The sequence below is a fragment of the Marmota flaviventris genome, chromosome 10 (genome assembly GCF_047511675.1).
Source record: "Marmota flaviventris isolate mMarFla1 chromosome 10, mMarFla1.hap1, whole genome shotgun sequence".
Taxonomy (NCBI): Eukaryota; Metazoa; Chordata; class Mammalia; order Rodentia; family Sciuridae; genus Marmota; species Marmota flaviventris.
In genome coordinates, this window is record NC_092507.1 from 24,104,157 (window position 1) to 24,125,968 (window position 21,812).

A 21,812-nucleotide genomic window follows, 5' to 3' on the forward strand; every position below is an offset into this window, starting at 1 on the left:
ACTCAGGTTAAGCACCCCTGGGTTTGATCCAGAGTAATGGAAAAAAAGTTCTAAGTTGGAAAATGTGATACTATGCCTAGGAGGAGTCCCTTCAGCCCTCAAGATAAGTGTCCACTTCCCTTTCTGCCAAGAACAGTCTGAGGTGCATTCTATAAATTGTCCCTGCCTCAGATTAATGCCTGGAAAGGCAGTAAGGGAGATGTCAGGCAAATAAGTCATTGGCTTAGCTGGTAACTGGCTTGGAACCTTAAAGCCCTGGGGGAGGGAAAGGGTGTTGACATGGAAAGGTATATTGTAAAGGGGCAGACTGAAGAATACTAAATAGGAATCCAGTTGGGGCACATGCTATTATTAGAGGGATCTAAATAAACTGTTCTGAGACAGCCTTGAATACTGCACCTATGGTACATGAATCTTCATTTGATGATTTTGCTGAATCTCAGCTTTTGTCAGCACTATCAAAGGCTATTTCTTTTACTACCCCACCATGCCTGGGCACAACTCTAAAAAGATGCAACCTTACCAACCAAGTGTCATCTAAAGGGAGCCATCTTTACACTACTGCCCTGATTTACCACGCCTCATTACCTAGTAAATCTATTGGTGAGACAGAAATATGTGGTTGTGAAAGCAGTCTGTACCATCAGAAATTAGCTCTAACAGACTGGAACAGCCTCACTGAAATGAATCCATATAGTGGCAGTGAGGACTGTCTTCAGTTTTAATCCTATGTAATATGCTGCTAGCTGGGCATGGTGGTGCATACCTGTAATCCCAGCAAAAGGGGGCTGAGGTAGAATGTAAGTTCAAGGCCAGCTTCAGCAAATTAGTGAGAGAACCCTGTCCAAAATTAAATAAAATTGTTATCTCAAAATCCTAAAGCTTTCCATTTTATTTAGGGGCATTCAGACCCTTTGGTTTGAACCTACATTACTTTTTTTTTTGGGGGGGGGGGTGTAAATTACCAAGGCTGGGCTTAGATTTTGTAATCCTCTTGCCCCAGCCTCCAACATAGCTGGGTGTGGTGGGGCACACCTGTAATCTCCTGGATCCATTCTTACATGAGAATATTTTTCTCTCACCTTGAGCTGTCCAATAGGGAAGCCACTAATATGTGATTGAGTATTTGAAATATAGCTAGTCTGAATTGAGCTGTGCTGTGGATGTAAATAAAACAGATTTCTAAGAATAATAGTAAAATATTTATGTTGAAGTAAGTACATTTTTATGTTGGATTAATTTCATCTTTTTTGGGGGGTAGGGGGGAATACTGGGGATTGAACCCCAAGGGCGTTTTGTTACTGAGTTGCATTCTAGCCCCCTCCCCCTCTTTTTTTGGTTCCAGGAGTGCTTTACCACTGAGCCACATCCCCAGCCCTTTTTTTATATTTTAGAGACAGGGTCTTGCTGAGTTGCTTAGGACTTCGCTAAGTTGCTCAAGCTGGCTTTGAATCCAAGTTTCTCCTGCACCACTGGGATTACAGGTATGCATCCCCTCACCCGGTTATACCCAACCGCCTTTTTGATTTTTTAGTTTTGAGACAGGATCTTTTCATATGAGTTGCTGAGTCTTGCCCCGAACTTATTATTTTGCCTCAACCTCCCAAATTGCTGGGATTGAATGTGTGAGCCACCATATTTGGCTTCACATGTTTCTTACATTTTTAATGTGGCCATTAGAAAAAATGACACTATAGTTTGCATGTCAGTTGGTAATGCCTTTGCTCCTTGCTACTTATCACCAAGACAGCTTGACTCATTCTCTGCCTTCCCCTGCCTACACTTTACCCATTATCTGAGGATTAGTACGTGTCTCTATAGTAGCCTCCAAACCAAATCTGACAAAGGTGTACTTTCTTTTGGCAGTATTCCTAATAGTTTCTACGTAGGTACTTACTCAAGCTGAAGACAGAAAAGATACATTCTCTATCTCAGGAGAGGGGCATGGATAGAACAATGGTAACATGTAATAGGTGCTTTGAAAACAAAAAGGGCAGGGCTGGGGATGTGGCTCAAGTGGTAACGCACTCGCCTAGCATGTGTGAGGCACTGGGTTTGATTCTCGGCACCACATAAAAATATTGTGTCCACCTAAAATAAAAAAAATAAATATTTTTTTTTAAAAAGGGCATCTGTTGCACAATAAGAATTATTAGGGGACTGAGATTGTGGCTCAGCAGTAGAGCGCTTGCCTATCACGGGCAGGGCCTACCATGTGTGAGTCACTGGGTTCGATTTTAGCACCACATATAAACAAAACAAAGGTCCATCAACAATTAATAAATAAAATGAAGGTATTGTGGGGCTGGGGTTGTGGCTCAAGTGGTAGCGCGCTGGCCTGGCATGTGCGAGGTACTGGGTTCAATCCTTAGCACCACATAAAAATAAGTAAAGATATTGTGTCCACCTAAAACAAAAAATAAATAAATTAAAAAAAATTTTTTAAGGGGCTGGGGATGTGGCTCAAGCAGTAGCACGCTCGCCTGGTGTGCGTGCGGCCCGGGTTTGATCCTCAGCACCACATACCAACAAAGATGCTGTGTCTGCCAAAAGCTAAAATGAATATTAAAAAATTAAAAAAAAAAATTTTTTAAATAAAGGTATTGTGTCTGTCCATCTACACCTAAAAAAATAAATATTTCAAAAACAATTATTAGGGAGGGGCTGAGGCTGTAGCTCAATGGCAGAGTGCTTGCCTTGTACATGTGAGGCACTGGGTCTGATCTTCAACACCACATAAAAGCAAACTAAAGGCATGCTGTCCGTCTACAACTACAAAATTTTATATATATATATATATATATGGGAAAACAGGACGAATCAGACAAGGGCTTAAAGAAGAGTAAGAATTAGGTAACGGGCTGGCATGTGTGAAGCACTGGGTTTGATCTCAGCACTACATATAAAAAGTAAATAAGGGTCCAAAAAGAATTAGGTAATGAATAGGCTAAGGCAGGAGGATTGCAAGTTTGATGTCAGCCTCACAAGTTGGCAAGCTGACTCAAAATTGAAAAAGAAAAGCCAGGGGATATAGCCCAGTGTTCAATCCCTTGTACCACTACCACCAAAAAAAAAAAAGGTACCAGGCATGAAATTGTGGGAAATGTGGTGTCTCACTGGAACTGCAGGTGATTTAGGGATGGCTAAAACACAAGGTGGTTGTGAGAGGGTGAAAGAAAATGTGGCCGTGGCTTTTAGCATCTGCCCCCTTATTACATTGCCTTTTTTTTTTGGTAACCCATGTGTAACTCCCAAATCTGATTGTAGGTTCTTATGTCTTACCACATCTAGTGCCCTACGTTTGTTGGTATGAAATATGCCGATGGTAAATATATTCCATATTAAAGCAGTGACTAAACTAAAAACTTTGATATCATCCTCAGCAAATCTCCAATCCCACCTACTGCAAGCTGTCACCAAATCCTACCAGTTTGACCTCAAAAACCTCCATATTCTCTCATAAGATCTAAGTGGTCTTTCCACACTCTCAACTTACCATCCAAAGTGCTGCCTCAGGAGTGCATATTAGCTGTGCAAGAGTTTTGTAGATACTAATTTATTAGCTCACTCCTTGCAACCTTATGATTTGATAGATTAATCCCATTTTATATGTGAGGGAGCTGAACCACAGAGCTTAAGCATCTAGTTTCCCAGTTAGTTATTGAGCCAGGATTTGCTGTTAACTTAAGAGTTCATACTCCTGCAACTCCATTTTTATCATTCAGAGATGGCAGGCTCTTTCTACAGAAAAACTGATGGTGGAAGGCCAGGCAGGGGCCAAACAAGTGCCCTTGCTACTCTTTCACCTATTGTGTATAAAATAAAGTGCTGGGGGAGTAGCTCAATGATAAGAGTGCTTACCTAGTAAAATTTGTTTTTCGAAAGGGTCTGCCTTCAAAGAAAATCTTTTTACACTCTGATCCCAGTCTGCCTCCCCAGCTTCATGCCTACTACTTGATTTCTTTGTGATTCAGCCACACTGAGCTCACTTCCCAAAACGAAGTGTCCTTTTGCATCTCTTTGCTTTGGTATGAACTGTTCCCTCTGTCTAGAATACCGTTCCCTACCTTCTCAATGACTTCTTCAAGGCGCAGCTCTGAAGAATTCATTGAGTGTGGACTTGGGCCAAATTGCTCAGGGTTACATCCTCACTGCATCACTCACAAGCTGAATAACCCTGGACAAAGGACTTCAGTGTCCCCTCCATTTTATAATTTTCCAAATACTTCACATCTCCCTAATAGAGGTATAAGTAAATGATTGGCTATTACTAATCTTCTGTAAAATTTCTCCTTTTTTTCCACAGGCAGGAGTAAGCATACCTGTTGTCATTGATAAAGTGCTTTATTCCCACAACAGTTAACACTGTTTGTCACATTGAAGTGTATCATTTCATTGATTTCACTAAGATTTTCACTTTTTTTTTCTTCTGGTACTGATGATGGAACTCAAAGGCACTTTTACCACTGAGCAACATTCCCTGCTCTCTTTTTTTTTTTTTTTTTTTTCATTTTGAGATGATCTTATTAAGTTTCCCAGGTTGGACTTGAATTTGCCATTCTCCTGCCTCAGCCTTCCAAAACTTTGGGATTTCAGGAAAGTCCTTCCAAGACTCACATTTTAACATCTTGAAATTACTGCTTAGGTTTTATGAAATGTATTACTTTTATCTGGTATCCCTCATGAACTGCAAATTCTAAGAGCACAGTCTAAGAATTAAAGGGGCACCGTTGAAAAGTAATCAGATGAAAATAGGAAAAACTTTGACAAATACATTTTAGAAAGCCATTTCAAAAAGAAGAATTAGGTCCTTCAAACCCTGATTCCTGTTTAACTTATGTATAAGTGATAGCAGAAACTCACATCAAGGGTATGTGTCATTTAACTCTCCTTAGAAAGCTGAACAGATCATGAGATATGAACCAAACCCAGTAAAGTGTTGGAAATCACTGGGGAAAATAACTGGTGCTATGTCAAAAAACTAAAGCAGAAAATTCCCATTTTATGGCATCACCATCTTAGTTATCCTTGCTTGAAACTCTAGCCTCCTCTTTGACGTCTCATCAAATCACCAAGTTTATTTGGCAATTGTTATTTATTGGTACTGAGGATTGAATTCAAGGGTGCTCTACACTGAGCCACACCCCAGTCCTTTTTATTTTGTGACAGGGTCTCACTAAATTGCCCAGGTTGGCCTAAAACTTTTGATCTTCCTGCTTCAGCCACCAAGTCACTGGGATTGGTGGGATTACAGGTGCCTAGCTATAGTTGTTCTGGAAACCCCCTTTTAGTCCCACCACCATTGCACCATTGGTTATAATCTCACCTAGAATAGCTTCCTTTTTTTGGTACTGGGAATTGAACTCAGGGAGATACTCGACCACTGAGCCCCATCCTCACCCCTACTTTGTATTTTATTTAGAGACAGGGTTTCACTGAGTTACTTAGTGCCTCACCACTGGGATTACAGCTAGCTTTTTTTTTTTTTTTTTTTAAGACTTTATTATTATTGTGTGTGTTGCTGAGGATTGAACCCAGGGCCTTCTGCATGCAAGGCAAGCACTCTACCAACTAAGCTAGATCCCCAGCCCTACAATAACTTCTTAGTAGCCTCCTTTGCCCTTGGTCTGGCCCATTTTCACACTGCCACCAGTACTTTCTAATAGTAGAGAATGATATATGTTACTCCTAATTAAAAGCCTTTAATTAAAAAATAAATAAAAGTCTTTAATTATGCAACTGACTACTGAATAAAATCCAGATGATTAGTTTGGGTTTCGGAGTCCTGTACCAGCAGTTTGGGAGGCTGAGGCAGGAGGATGGCAAGTTTGAGGCCTGTATCAAAAAAAGAGGACGGGGAGCTGGAGTTGTGACTCAGCGGTAGAGCACTTGCCTGGCATATGTGAGGCCCTGGGTTCAATCCTCAGCACCGCATATAAATAAATAAATAAATGATCCATTTACAACTAAAAAAAAAAGAGAACTGGGGATATAATTTGGTGGTAGAGCACCCCTGGGTTCAATCCCCAGTACCATAAAATTTTTTTAAATAAACTTCAAGGTACTCCAACCCAACCTACCTTCACAATTCACTTTAACAACGGCTTTTCACCTTTTACCTGCAGCCAAGATACTAATTATATTTTGGATATTTAGGGTTAGATAAAATGTTAAAACTTCTAGGCTCAGTGGTTTATGCCTGTAATCCCAGCAACTCAAAAGACTGAGTTAGGAAGATCACAAGATCAAGGCAAGCCTGGACAACTTCGCGAGACTTTGTCTCAAAAAAGGACTGGGTGGCGCACCCCTGTAATCTTAGCAGCTCAGGAGGCCGAGGCAGGAGGATCACAAGTTCAAAGCCAGCCTCGGCAAAAGCAAGGCACTAAGCAACTCAGTGAGACCCTGTCTCTAATAAAATACCAAAAAAAAAAAAAAAAAAAAGGACTAGGGATGTGGCTCAGTGGTAAAGTGTCCCTAAGTTCAACCCCCCAGTAGCCCCCTACCTTTTACCTCCAAAAAGTGTGTGTATGTATTTATATATATATATATACACACACACACACACACACACACACACACATTTTTAAACTTCTTTCACCTATTTTTCTTTTTTAATATAGTTACTAGAAATTTAAAATATATATGTGATTTGCATTATATTTCCACTGGACAACACAGGTCTAAATTCTTCCTACAATTCATAGCTCAAATTCCACCTTTTTCCATGATGAGTTCTCTAATTTAACTCTGTAGCTAAAAATATCCCATAGTCCTCTTACTTGCACATCTCTTATATCCATTACTTTTTACCCTGAGTTACAATTATTAACATAATATCTACTTGAGTTTTAGTTGTTAAGGACAGTACTTAGGCTGAATAAATAATTGCCCTTTCACTAGCATTGTGAACCAATAAAAAAAATCAACTTCTCTCTCTCCCCCTCTGTCCTCCTCCCTCCCTCTCTCCCTCTCTCCCCCTCTCTCCCCCTCTTTCTCTCTCTCCTCACCCCCTTCCCACCCGCTTCCTTAAAAAAAAAAAATCAATGTGGGTATTGGGTGAGTGAGTGAGTGTTTGATGAATAATTTTAAAACATCCATCTGGGTACAGTGACGCACACCTATAATCCCAGCGACTGGGGGAGACTGAGGCAGGAGGATTGAAAGTTTGAGGTGAGCCTCAGCAATTTAGTAAAACTCTGTCTCAAAAATAAGAAGGGCTGGGGATGTAGCTCAATGGTAATCACTCGGGTTCAATCCCTAGTACCCTACTCCCCACAAAGAAAGGAATATACCCAATGCATGACCAAACCCCATTGTTTTCATAATACAGATACAGAAACCTGGACAAAATATTTAATCAAGTGAGTGCAGCCATTTTCAATAGAGGACATGTTCCCTTAAGGATACACCAAAATCTCCAGGAAGGCATAAAGTGTTTGGCTTTGGTTTGGCAGTCTGGGGGTTGAACCCCGGACCTCACACATAGGCAAAGTGTTCTGCCACTGAAATGTATCATAGTTCTTTTCATTTATTTTGAGCCAGTTGCAATGGCACACACCTGTAATCCCAGCAACTTGGGAGGCTGAGGCAGGAGGGTCACAAATTCAAAACCAGCCTCAGCAAAAGCGAGGCACAAAGCAACACAGTGAGACCCTGTCTCTAAATAAAATACAAAATAGGGGCTGGGTATGTGGCTCAGTGGTACAGCAGTCCTGAGTTCAATCCCCAGTACCTTAAAAAAAAAAAAAAAAACTTTATTTTGAGACAGGGTCTCCCTAAATGGCTCAGGCTGGCCTGGAACATGTGGTTCTCTTGCCTCAGCCTCCAGAATCACTGGGTTTGTAGGTGTATGCCTCCATACCTGGCATAAAGTTTATTCAAAGAAGTGCATATTTCAAGAGACAAAAATACTGCTCTGACTGGAAAATTGAGATTACTGGTGAAATAAAATTTGATGTAATTTTCTGTAAACTATATAATAAAATGTTGTTAAATATGAAAAAAAAAATACTGCTCTGAAAGACCCCATACAGCCAACCACAGTGTCACATGTCTATAATCCTAACAGTGACTTGGGAGGTTGTGACAGAGGAATCACAAGTTCAATGCTATCTGCAGCAATTTAGCAAGACCCTATCTCAAAATTAACAAAAAAGACTTGGGGCTGTTTCTCCCTCTGGAATTGGCCCACATTTTCCCTTGAATGTGTATTCCTTGCTTTACCCCAAACCACCTCACAGCCCATATTTACCCTAGAAGTACCCTCTGCTTTCCTAAATAAACCTCTAAGTTGTAATGTGGTAATGCATGCCTATAATTGTAGCAACTCAGGAGGAGGAGGCAGGAGGATAACAAGTTTGAGGCCAGCCTCAGCAATTTAGTAAGGCCCTAAGCAACTTAGCGAGACCCTGTCTCAAATTAGAACTGGATTAGAATGGCTCATATTTAATCAGAAATAACTTGAATACAAGGGAGATGGTGACACGCACAGAAAAGGAAAACAAGGAATAGAGATTTATAGATTTCATCCCAGTCTATAGACTGAACAAAACAACTACAACTGACCAACTATAACTCAGTGATAAAGCATCCCTACCCCTGGATTTAATTCCCAGTACAATTTTTTTTTTTAAATAAAAAGTTTCTTGTTTATGTCTTTGGGGGAAAAAAAGCAGGGGAGGGGAGAACTGGGAATGTAGCTCAGGAGTAAAGCATCCCTGCATGGGTTCAATCCCCAGTACCAAAAGAAAAATTGAAAAAGCCCCACACAGCTGGGCACAGTTGCAGATCCCTATAATCCCAGCTATTTGGGAAGATGAGGCAGGTGAATGCCAAATTAGAAGCCAGCCTGAGAAATTCAGCAAGACCTTGCCTCTTCAAAATAAATACAAAGTCCCACAACAAAGTCTCATAGTGCTCAGCAACACCTAACTCAACACTTACCTGATGTGTCCTGAGCCCTGAGTAGCAGACAATATAGAGGTAAGTTAAACACCACCACTACCTTCCCAAAGCCCACAGTCTATGGGAAAGGCAGACGTAATTGTTTATTCACTTAGTATTTATATTCCACTGTTCTAAAAAGGGATTAGAACTGGCTCACACTTAATCAGAAATAACTTGAATACGAGGGAGACGGTGACATGCACAAAAAAGGAAAAAAAGGAATAGAGATTTATAGATTTTATCCCAGTCTAAAGACTGAAGAGCTTTAAGGTAGAGGTTGGATGGATGGGACTTAAGGGTGGAGAGGAGGGATGAATTCATTCCATCTGGCCTCATTCCCTCCAGCTCTCCACATACCCAAGTGTGACTCACTCACTATTCAGTTAGAATTAGAAAAAGAAACCTAGGAAGGAGCACTGAAATACTTGGGGTGGGGTTGGGTTGGGTTGGTTCAAATACAGCATCAGTCTCCTCATCTAAAAGATGAGAATGCTTGTAGTATTAATGTAAAGATCAAATGAGACAGTTGGTATGAAAATGCTGTGTGAACTAAAAGAGTGCAAGTAATTTCAGCTCCTAACACAGGCCTGACTGAAGGAGGTGAATGAAGAATGGAGTCAAGACATGAGTGAATGGCCCCAGAGAATGCATTGTTCTTCCTACACAGGATAGTATCCTCCAAGCCCAAAGACATTAGATTCTGACCACCCTCTCCTTCCTGGTAGAAGACCTCTCTTCCTTTCACAACCAGTGGGCCTACCTTGTACTGCTGCACTTCTTCATCTCGTTTTTGCCTCACAAGTGTGATCTGGTCCTCCAGGTTCCTGTTTTGCAGGTGGAGCTGCCGGGCCTCTGCTTGCAGGGGTCTCAGAGCCTCCTTCATCTCCTGGATCTCAGCCTGGGTTTTCTGCAGAGCTTTGGTCCCTGCTTCTTTCCTCTCCAGGAGCCGCAGCAGTTGAGGTTCATACTCTTCCTCCAGGCCCTGGCGGTTCTCTGCCATGAGATTTTCAAACTGGGCAGACAGCCGGCGGCTTTCTTGGATAAAGTGCCCATCCCTTTGGTTTGGGGGTGCTTCTAGTTGTTGCCTTAACTGCGCCTTCTGCTTCTGATAGGCATCCCGGAGTTGGACCAGTTCCTCCGAGAGCTGGGCTGCCCTAGTAGTTAGCACTTCCCGGAAATCAGCAAACTGAGCCACATCCTGCTGGCGGCACTCCAGCTGGTACTGGTAGGCCACACATTCCTTGGTCACCTTGAACAATTTCTGTTTGACCAGTCGGATCTCCTCCCTGAGCCCATCCCTCTCCAGCTCTGCCTGGGCATGCAGCTTGTAGGCAGCCAGGATGTCCTGATGGACTTGCTGTACCTCCTGCAGAGCTGGTTCACGGAGCAGCACAAGTTCATGGATGAGCTGATCCCGCTCCTCTTCCAGCTGGGCCACTGCTTGCACACACTGCTGGAAACGGCCCTCTAGCAGTTCCAGGTCTGCCATGCTTAGGTTGTCCTCTGTGCTGGGGCTTAACCCTGCTCTGAGGCTCTCCTCAGGGCAACATTTCTCTTCTTTTGCCAGCATCTCTCCATCACAAACAATCAGCCCTGGGCTGGGACTCTTTGCTGGCTCTGCAGTCTGCTCCACAAACTGTATCTCATCTGGCTTCACAATCTCTTCCACATACTCTTCTGGACTTGCAAGCTCTTCCACATACAGTGTCTCCTCTGGCTGCCTGGGCTCCTCAATATAAAGTGTCTCCTCTGGCTTCTCTGTCTCTTCTACGTAGAGCGGTGTCTCTTCAAAGTCTCCTGTGTCATCAAGGTAAAGAATGTCTTCTAGGTTCACAGTTCCCTCTGAAGATAGTGTAACTTCTGGGTTCACAGTCTTGGACTCATTCCAGGATTCAGGATTCTCTTCTTGAAGAGGAGAATTGGACTCTGCTCTTGTTTCTCTGCAAAATAAATTATTTATTTAAAGTGAAAGGGGAGCTGTAGTTATAGCTCAATGGTAGAGTGCTTGCCTAGAACATGTGAGACACTAGGTTTGATCCTCAGCACCACATAAAAATAAATAAAATAAAGGTATTGTGACTATCTACAACTAAAAAATATTTTTAAAATAAATAAATAAAAATAAAGTGAGGGCTGGGGATATAGTCAGTTGGTAGACTGCTTGCCTCGCATGCACAAGGCCCTGCATTTAATCCCCAGCACCACAAATAAATTAATTAATTAATAAAGTGAAAGGGTTCCAAATATGGTAGGATGGTTTTTGACAGAACCATCAGCCACAGGTCAATTTTTTAATGTTTTTATTAGTGCATTATAATATACATAGTAGTGGGAATCATTTTGACATTATCATACATGCATGAAATATAATTTGCTCCATTTGAGTCCCCAGTGCTTCCTCTTTCCCTCCCCTCCTCCCTCTCCCTATTCCCCTTCCTTTACTGGTCTTCCTTGTATTCATTTTTTGTTCTTTTAATTGCTGCTTTATAGATATACATAAAGATGAAATTCACTGTGGAACATTCATATATGTACAGTAGAAGACAGGAAATAATGGAGATCAGAGCCAAAATTAATGAAATTGAGAATTAAAAAAAATAATACAATCAGTGCAACAAAGGGTTAGTTCTGTGAAACGATAAATTCCCTTATCTGGTCCCTTCCCTCTATTGATCTACCCCCTCCACATATAGGGTCCATTGTTTTGATCCCCTCATAGCATCCCCTCAAAGTCACTACCTCATCTCTTTTACATAATTTAAAGGAGAGGAAACTCACACTTGAGCCTCTACTATAATTGATACTAAGATTGATTAATCCTTAGCCAAACTATCCAGAAGAGAGAAGACCCAAATCAACAAATTAGAGATGAAAAGGGAGATATCACCACAGACACTTCTGTAATCCAGAAGATCATTAGAAATCATTTTGAAAATTTATACGCCAATAAATTGGAAAATCTATAAGACATTGACAAATCTCTAGACAAATATGAGCTGCTCAAATTGAATCAGGAAAATAGAGAAAACCTAAACAGATCAATATCAAATGAGATTGAAGCAGCAACTAAAAGTTGTGGCTCAGAGGTAGAGCACTCACCTACATGCATGAGGTACTGGGTTTGATCCTCAGCGCCACATAAAAATAAAGATATTGGGTTCACCTGTAACTTTAAAAAAAAAAAAAAAAAGTCTTCCAGGACTGGGGCTGGTACAGCACCTGCCTAGCATGTGTGAGGCACTGGATTTGATCCTCAGCATCACATGTAAAAATAAATCAATCAAATAAAGCTGTGTATCCATATACAAGTAAAAAAAAATATTTGAAAACAAAGTCTTCCAACAAAGAAAAGCCCAGAACAAGATGGATTCTCAGCTGAGATCTACTAGATTTTTAAAAATATATATATTGTTTTAGTTGCAGATGGACACAATACATTTATTTTTTAAAAAAATATTTATTTCTTAGGTGTAGATGGACTCAACACAATGCTTTTATTTTTATGTGGTGCTGAGGATCGAACCCGGGTCCCGCCGGTGCTAGGCAAGCACTCTACCAATGAGCCACAATCCCAGCCCCACAATACATTTATTTTATTTATTTATATGTGGTGCTGAGGATGAAACCCAGTGCCTCACACATGCTAGGCAAGTGCTTTACCACTGAGCCACAGCCCCAACCCTGAGATCTACCAGACTTTTAAAGAAGAACTAACACCAGTCTTCCTCAAAAAGAAGGGCACAGTCCTAAAAACAATTATGAAGCCAATATAATCCAAGTATTAAAACCAGACAAAGTCGCATCAAGGAAAGAAAACTAAAGACCAATATTCCTGATAGAATAACACAGAAACCAAAGACATAAGACTCCAGCAGATTCTCAAATCAAGGCTCCTTTTCCTGTATTGATCTGGTGCCTCTGCACACACAGTCCATTGTTTTGATTCCCTAAAAGCACCCCCTCAAAGTCACTGTCTCATCTGTTTACATAACTTCAAAGACAAGAAACTTACACCTGAGCCTCTACTATGTGCTTCATAGTAGAGTAAAATTCTAATGTTGAAGTAGAAACTTCTTTCTTGCAATACTTGCCTGCTGGACTTGATTCTCCCTTTGGAATCAGACAATTCTGCTTTTCCACGTATGTTCTTTGAACACTTTAAGATAACTAACTCAGAGGCTAGGGAGATAGCCCAGTGGTCAAGCATGTACTTGGCATGCGCAAAGCCCCATAGGTTCAATCCCTAACACCAAAAAATAAAAAAGATAACTAATTTACCTTTCAATTACTGCATACATGCCAAAGTTTCCTCTGCCCTCCTTATTTGAATCACTTCCTCTGACCAGGCTCCATATTGTTACTATCCCTTGAGGATGAGTATTAAAAGCAGTAGGTGTGGCCGGATGTGGTGGCACTCACCTGTAATCCCAGTGATTTGGGAGGGTGAGGTAGGAGGACTGGGAGTTCCAAGCTAGCCTCAGCAATTTAGGCCCTAAACAACTAAGAAAGACCCCTGTCTCTAAATAAAATATTTTTAAAAGGGTTGGGGATGCGGTTTAGTGGTTGAGCGTACCTGGATTCGATCCCCTATACAAAAAAAAAAAAAAAAGTCCATAGACACTAAAATCCTATTGAGGCAGCCAAGATTTCCTTAGAATATAGGGCAGCTCCATCATATTCTCCCTGTCCCCACCTCTGGTACTGGGGATTGAACCCAGGGTGTTTCACCACTGAGTTACATCCCCAACCCTTTTTATTTTTAGACAGGGTCTTGCTAAATTGATAGGCTGGCTGTGAATTTGCAATCCTCCTGCCTCAGCTGCCCTACTTGCTGAGATTACAGGCATGTGCCACCACACTCAGCTATACCAACCTTCTAATGGCTTCTTCCCTGTCCTCACCTAATGTATTCTCTACAGGGCCACAGTTCACTTGCTACACCCTAATGTTGCTCCACTTCACAATTTCATGTGGCTCCAACTTACCTTTTTTAGCCTCAGCTCACATTACTCCTGCAACCCACCCCATGCCTGACAACCCAGAACATGTGTTAACTTTTCACACTTCCCACTCTGAGCCCACAATGACTGAAGGATCCAGTGGCTGAGAAATGCAGCTTCTCAAACACCACCTGCCTAGAGAACAGCCCTGTACTACACAGAAAGGTCAAGCTCCTGGCGCCAGTAAGACACACCTGCTCAGTCAGCCAGGCCCACTCTGCTACTCAACAGAGACCTGCTTTCCCAGCCAATGGCCCTCCCATCATGCTCCTGCTGAGGCCTCCATCTTGGAATGATTTAACCACATTCAAGGTACTATTCTAAGCATTTTACATGAGTACTTTCTTTAAAAACAAACAAACAAACAAAAAAAAAAACATATTTTTAGTTGTAGGTGGACATAATATCTTTTTAAAAAAAAAAACATTTATTTTTTTAGTTTTTAGGTGGACATAATATCTCTATTTTACATTTATGTGGTGCTGAGGATTGAACTCAGTGCCTCATGCATGGTAGGCAAGTGCTTTACCACTGAGCCACAATCCCAGTCCTGGACACAATATCTTTATTTTATTTTTATGTGGTGCTGAGGATTGAACCCAGTGCCTCATGCATACTAGGAGAGCGCTCTACCTCTGAGCCACAACCTTAGCCCCATGAATACTTTCTTATAGAATATTCCTCTATTATCCCCATTGTATAGATGAAGAAGCTGAAGCACAAAGAAAAAGAGGAACTCACTGGAAGTTCCACAATTCATACAAGTGGCAGACAGGCCTAAAGAAGGCCACAGTACTTACCACTCTCTGCCTAGCATAGGTGTGATGTCTGGAAGAAGTAAATGTGGTATGGCACATATAATAGGGCTTGGAACATAGTGGTCAAAAACAACTATCTTAGGGCTGGGGTGTGGCTCAGGGATAGAGTGCTTGCCTAGCATGCACTGACGCTCTGGGTTGAATTCCCAGCACCAAAAAGGAAAAAAAGAAAGGAAAGCTTTCTATTTACTGAAATTTCTATTCATCTTTCAAGACTTGCTCAAACTCTTATCTCCTCTGGGAAGTTATTTCCCAAACAAGATCCACCTAGGTCCTCACAACACTGAATGCAGCTCATCTTGCGCGCAGTTCTTTGCATTACAGAAGTGCATGTGTCTGTCTCACTGATAGTGAATTTCCTAAAAACAGTTATATTCTCCTTCCCAGGAGTGGGGTCCTTAAAAGGAAGGCAAGAAGAAATGACTGATCTTCAAAGAGGAAACTTACCCAAGGTCAAGTGGTAAAGCTGGAGTAGAACCCAGGCTTCCTGACTCTCTGGCCATGCTGTCACTCCACCCAGGGTACCAGATGCTGTGCTCACACAGCTGCCTCTACTAAGCAGGGCAAGAAGCACATTATGGGAGACTAAAGGGAGAGGGATGAGTTTGGCCAGGACCCCTGACCTCAGGCTTTCTTGAGCCCAGGCAGTCTGCTTCTGCCACTCTATCCCTGTTCCCAGACGACTCCAGCAGCTCCCTAACACTGTCTGTTCCTCAGGAATTTGGCTGGGAGTGTGTGTGTGACACTGTGCAGGCAAGAATACATCTATTTGACTCTGTGTACACCTCTATGTGTACACAGCAGTACAGGCGATTGAACGTGATCCACATGAGGAATGTGACTGTGGAGGGATGTCAAGAGTATGTATTTGTACCTCCACCTTCTTGGTACACTGGAAAATCCCAGGGCTACAGCCTGAGGTGGAGCAAAAATACTCCCCACTCATTCCCAAATCCCTTGGCCACAGGTCCCTTCCCCTAACCAGTGGTAAGCTAACAATGTGGATAGAGTAGCAGCTGTCCCTTCTAGTCCCTGCCCAGCCAGAACCCTCCTGCTGCTCCAGGGCAAATAGACCCTCCCCACCCCCATCCCAATTAGACAGGAGAGAACAAGCTGCCGACCAGACTTTTTAACTTCAAATTGGCAAATGCCCAACCTTGCACCAAGTGGCTTCACCCAGCGAATCCACAACTGGTTGCCCCAGTTGACATTCCCAGTTGACATCTGGAGTTGAGGAATGACAGAAAACGAGTATTGTCTTTGGATACATGGGCAGGTTGATTTTGAGCAGATTATAGCCCGAAAGGGTTAATTCTCACGCGCCCTTGGGAGGGGGAGGGGGATTATAAAAAGCTACTGATCAAGGAAGGTCCCGTGACGCCGAGTCAGAGCTCCCCATCTCCCTTGGATGAGCGGCTCCGCCCCGTGCCCCACCCCGGCTGGACCACTACCCCCAGCCTGGTGAAGGGGCTGCGGGTGGGGGAAGGGAATACGTCCAACACCCCCTCCCCAAAGGGGAGGCGATACAAGCCTGGACTGTCCTACCTCGCGGCCTGGGCGGCGCCGTCCCCGCCGCGCCGGAGCTCCGGGCTGGCCATGGCTGCGCGACCCCGGGCTCAACGGGCGCGTTATTAATAGCCGGCCCCGCCGGCCGCTGCTCAGGCGCCCGCGCCCGCCGCACTGCCAGCTGCAGCCGACACCGGATCCCGGCCGCCCCGGGCCGGGCGCGCCCACTTGGCCCAGGCTCCAGCCTGCGGGAGGAGGGAGCGGGCCGAGGCCCTGGGGGCGGGGAGAGGCCGCCCCTTCCCGGAGAGGCCGGTTGGGGTGGGATGGCGTGGGATAGGGGTGAGGGGCGGCTAGTGGCCTTTCCAAAACCAGCCAGCCCCGAGATCTTCCCGGACCTTCCTTCTCTCCATCTTCCCCTCCTGGGGTCTGGGTTATAGTGGGAGTCAAGGGGAGGGCTCTGCAATCCCAGGAGAGAACTTCTACTGCCCTGTGGGATGGGGGAGCAAGGTTTGGGGAAGGGGTGCTCAGAGGGACCCAGCACCCCTCATCAGGTTTGTGTCTAGGAGTGTTGACGCCCTCAGAAACCAACCAGCGCAGAGGACTGGAGCGCAACCTCCTGCGAGTGATCCGCAGCTGTCGTGAAGGGGTGGGGTAGGGTGCGGGCTGGGGGGGGGGGGAGGGTTAACGGCCACACCCCTTGCCTCTGGGGACAGCCCGGGGCTTAGGAGCCCTTGGCTGGGGTTAGAGAAGGACTGTGGGAGGACTGTCAAGGGGTTTAAGGCTATGGTTGAGCCCGTGTTTAACATCGCTTTCCGTCCTGGGGTATCCCAGTGGTCTCTGTCACCCCCACTCAGTTGGCTTCGGTTAACCTGGAGGGATATCATCTCCCCCCAAGTTCTTGCCCCATTAGTGTCAGGGTCAAACTTCAACACTGAACTCATTCTCACCCCCCCACCCCCAAGGAAAAAGCTGCTGCAGGGAACTGGGGACATAGCTCAGTTGGTAGAGTGCTTGCCTCCCAGGCACAAGACCCTGGGAGGCAACACACACACACACACAAAGCTGCTGCGGGCCTTCCAGACCTGGGTCTCAGGCATTCTCCTGATTCCTTTTTTTCCACTTAGTCCCCGGGTCTGGGGTGGTTTTGACTCAATCACCAGAAGAACAATTACCAGGGCTTGGGGCGGGGGTGCAAAATCATGCAATTGTATTGAATGAGTGTGGGCTTGGGCATTGTGATGAAGGTATCCACAGTGGTGGGGCCTGGATTTGTGTGTGGAGTGCAAGATTGTGGGGGTTGTGTGCCCATATGTGGGTATGTGGATGTGAGACTATGATCACAGGATCAATGTGTGGCGATTATGTCTGTCGACGTGTGTTCTTTGTGGGCTGTGGGGGATGGGGAGCTGGCTGCAGTGACTGGGGTGTGCATATGGTCCTGTATGAGACTGTGATTGTGTCCCTGATTGGGGCTGATCTGTGTGATTGCAGTGGCAGCAGGGGGGTTGTACACAGAAGCAGATGTGTGGAGCATCCTCTGTGACTGGGTATGTATGTGTTCATTCATCTGCTATCTGTATATTTATAGTTCTCTGTCTATGGTGAGGGGGTGGAAGATTAACACCCAGGGCAGTCCAATATACCCTTTTAAGGTATGCATGAGAAAAAGTCAGGTTTTGGAGGAGGCTGGCCATTTTCTGACTTACCCCTGAAATATTCCAGGGGAGGAGGTTGGCAACGCCTTAGTGGCTGGTTGTTTGACAGCTGCTGCCAGTCAGAGGGGAGCAAAGGGAGCAAGCTCAAGGCCTGCCAGTCGGGGTGCTGTTTGCTGTGGGTGCTAGGCAACAGGTGGCAAGGGCAGCATTCAGAAGGGCTGCTGTCCCTTTCCCTTCAGCCCCTTGCCCAGGAGCTGGCCCTGGGAAGTCCCCCAAGACTGAATTCCTTAACCTTCCCCAACCTTCCCCTAAGCTTTTTTTTTGGGGGGGTGGGAGTACTGGGGATTGAATTCAGGGGCACTCAACCACTGAGCCACATCCCCAGCCCTATTTTGTATTTTGTTTTAGAGACAGGGTCTCACTGAGTTGCTTAGCACCTCACTTTTGCTGAGGCTGGCTTTGAACTCATGATCCTCCTGCCTCAGCATCCCAAGCACTTGGGATTACAGGCGTGTACCTAAGCCCTTCTTTAGACCAAAACACTGAATCCCCCTAGGATTCCAGAAATTCCTTTCCCTCTGAGCGTTCCCTCTGCCTAGAATACCCTTTCCAGATCTTCACATCCCAGCTTCCACCCAGCTCATATGTCATCTCTTCAAAAGCATGCAGCCTGTGATGTCCACCCATTGACTGTTTATCCCATCACCCTGTTTATTTTCTGTGCAGCCCTTCTCACAACCTGCAACAATATGGTTTATTTTCCATTCCTTCCTGACCTGCTTCCCCCACTAGAATGGAAACCCCAGGAGGACAAGGACTTTGTGTGTCTTGTTTATTACTGTGGCTCCAGGGACTAGCACAAGGTCTAGCAACGTAGTAGGAAAATATGTTGTAAATGAAGGAAGGAAAGAAGAATGTTCTTATTCAAGCAACATTTGATGCCTGTTGTATGCTAGGCATGAGCACCCAATACCAAGAAAGCCCTTGTCTACTCCAGAAGACAAACACACAAATGTGCCCAGATTGTGTCCACCTAGGTAGGGTGAGGTATGTGAGATCATAGATCAGATCAGTTGGCACACATTAGCTCTTGGTCTATTGAGCCTGTGTCAGCAAATGGCCTTATTTAGTCCAAGTCTGCAAGAAGCTCACTGTGTATAAGAGGCTAGAACCGTCTCCTGGGGAGACAAGCCTGCGCAGAGGGTGATGCCAGATCACTAGGCTGAATGATGTGTTGACAGGCACTGAAAACCAGGGAGGCCAGGGGTGGGAGAGATTAACTCCAGGACTATGACTGCCCTTGGACAGGGTAACCTGGGCCTGGAAGGAAGGGAAAGGGTGTTTCAGAGTCAGGCACAGATTGTGCTTTCAAAAACAAGTCATCCCCTGCACAAAGTCAAATCAGGGAAGAGGACAGCCAGGGCTGGCTATTCCCTGCCTCCCCTCCATTCTTCATGCTTCTCTGCTGCCTGTGGTGTCCTGGGGCTGACTCCAACTGACAGTTTCATGGCCCCTTGTCTTCTGGCTTCCGGTGGGGCTTGGCTAATAGGAGACACTGGCAGGAGACCAGAGGGAGGGGAAGACTATGATCAGGATATTTATTATGCCTCCCTCCCTGCCTCCCTCTGTGATGTTGGCAATTACTATACTCCTCTACCAGAAGCCACAGCTTCTATTAGGTGACCTGTACCTATGGGTGTAGCTCTCACCAAGTTCACTAACAAGCCTCCCCCTCCTTGTTCCTTCAGACCCAATATGGTGGTGATTCCAGCCCACTGTTCATCACCCCAAGGTGGCCATTCCTGTAAGCTTCTCTCTGAATAGGCTTCATGAACCCTCCTCCTTGATGTGTCCATTTCCTACAGAAACCCCAAAACCTAGCCAGGTGTGGTGGTACACACCTGAAATCCCAGTGGCTCAGGAGGCTGAGAAATGAGGATTGCGAGTTCAAAGCCAGCCTCAGCCATGGCGAGGCACTAAGCAACACAGTGAGACCCTGTCTCTAAATAAAATGCAAAATAGGGCTGGGGATGTGGCTCAGTGGTCGAGTACTCCTGAGTTCAACTGAGTGCCCCTGAGTTCAATTTCCGGTATCAAAAAAAAAAAAAAAAAAATCCCAACACCTGAACCCAGGCCAGGTGTGGTGGTGACCACCTATAATCCCAGCTATTTGGTAGTATGAAGGACCGAAAGTTCTCAAGGCCAGCCTCAGAAACTTAATAAGACCCTGTCTCAAACTACAATAATAATAAAAATAAATAAATAAAAGGACTGGTATGTAGCTCGGTGCTAGAAGAAAGAGAAGAAAAAGAAAGAAAAAAAATGTTAGAGCCAAGTGTGGTGGCACACACCTGTAATCTCAGCCACTCTGGAGATTGAGGTAGGAGGATTGCAAGTTCAAAGCCAGTCTGAGCAACTTAGCGAGGCCCTAAGCACCTCAGCGAGACCCTGTCTCTAAATAAAATATAAAAAAGGGGTGGGGTGCTTAACTCAGTGGTTAAGCACCCCTGGGTTCAATCCCTGGTATCCCCCAAAAAAGAAAAAAAATTATGAACACATTCCATCCTTGTGAAGAATGACCTTCTACCAGCACACGGGGCAGGGTCCCCACATGAAGGGTTCATCTTACCCTATCTTAGTCTTATGCCTGTGGTTACCTAGGCTGGGAAAAAGGGCCTCAGTCAGTAGACCTGAGGGAGGGGAGAATAGCGGGATGACTGATGGAGAGATGGCCTGGGAAGTGGGTAGCACTTGGGGGCAGGGGAGGTGGAGCCTGCACAGCAGTCTTTAATCCACCCAAAGCCTGTCCTTTATGACCCCGGAAGCCAAGTTCCCTGAGCCTCAGTTCCCTGTCAGTGGAATGGACAATCAGTACCTCTTTATGGGATTGTTGTGAAGTAGTCAAATTGAGGCTCAGCTCAGGAACTTATGGACAGAATCATGGCCATTCTACTCTGTTGCTTATGCTAAGAGTCCCTGCAAATCATCCAGAAGTAGGAGGAGGTGGTACAGAGATGACTTGCAGGGCCCTCAAACCCACCACTTCTAGACCCAGGGTACCAATCCAAACTTTGCAGGCAACAGGTCAGAACCTGAAACCTATTTGCACTTACTGTGTGACTTTGGGAAGGTCACATCACCCCACAGATGCTACTTGCTTTCTTTTCTTTTGCCCCCTGCCCGCCGCTTGCTTGCTTCCTTCCTTCCCCTCTCTCTTTCTCTTTCTTTCTACCCTTTTTTTTGGGGGGGGGTACTGGGGATTGAGCTCAGGGGTACACAACCACTGAGCCACATCCCCAGCCCTATTTTGTATTTTATTTAGAGACAGGGTCTCATTGAATTGCTTAGCGCCTCGCTGTTGCTGAGGCTGGCTTTGAACTCTCGATCCTCCTGCCTCAGCATCCAGAGCACTTAGGATTACAGGTATGCACCACTGCCCCGCCTTTCTCTCTTTTTTTTCCCCACAGGCTTTTTTTTTTTTTTTTGGCAACACAGGGAGACCTGTTTCAAAAACCAACAAACAAAAACTTCCCCTTTTTCCCTCTTAATCTCTAATAAACTTCAAACATGCAAACAGAGACTAACTGAAGCACAACTCCTCATTCATTCATTCAACATTTACTAAACCAGTGTGCTAAACCCTAGGGACACAAAGATTAGCAAATCACTAAAGCAAGAACAACACTTTTACTTCTTCATACTTGTATCTGTAACTCTGAGCTTTTCAATAAGAAGTGGCTGGAGCTAGGGGGTGTAGCTCAGTGGTAAAGTGCTTGCCTAGCATGCAGGGGGCCCTGGATTTGCTCCCCAGCATCAAAAAATAAATAAATAACCTAACCAGAAGCTAAATGTGTAAATGATATTAGCTCTTTTCTTGCACCCTTACT

General features: G+C 44.6%; 1 protein-coding gene across 2 annotated transcripts in view; it reads right to left on the reverse strand.

The window, feature by feature from the left end:
* Window positions 1-16,362, reverse strand: part of Sync (syncoilin, intermediate filament protein) — a 20,347-nt gene extending 3,985 nt beyond the window's left edge. For both annotated transcript variants that reach the window (XM_027937207.2, XM_027937204.2), the window contains exons 1-2: window positions 16,310-16,362; window positions 9,707-10,886 (exon numbers count right to left, since the gene is read on the reverse strand). In XM_027937207.2, the coding sequence (XP_027793008.2) occupies window positions 9,707-10,886; window positions 16,310-16,362 (1,233 nt within the window). The remainder of the gene's footprint in view (window positions 1-9,706; window positions 10,887-16,309) is intronic.
* Window positions 16,363-21,812: the final 5,450 nt, after the last annotated feature.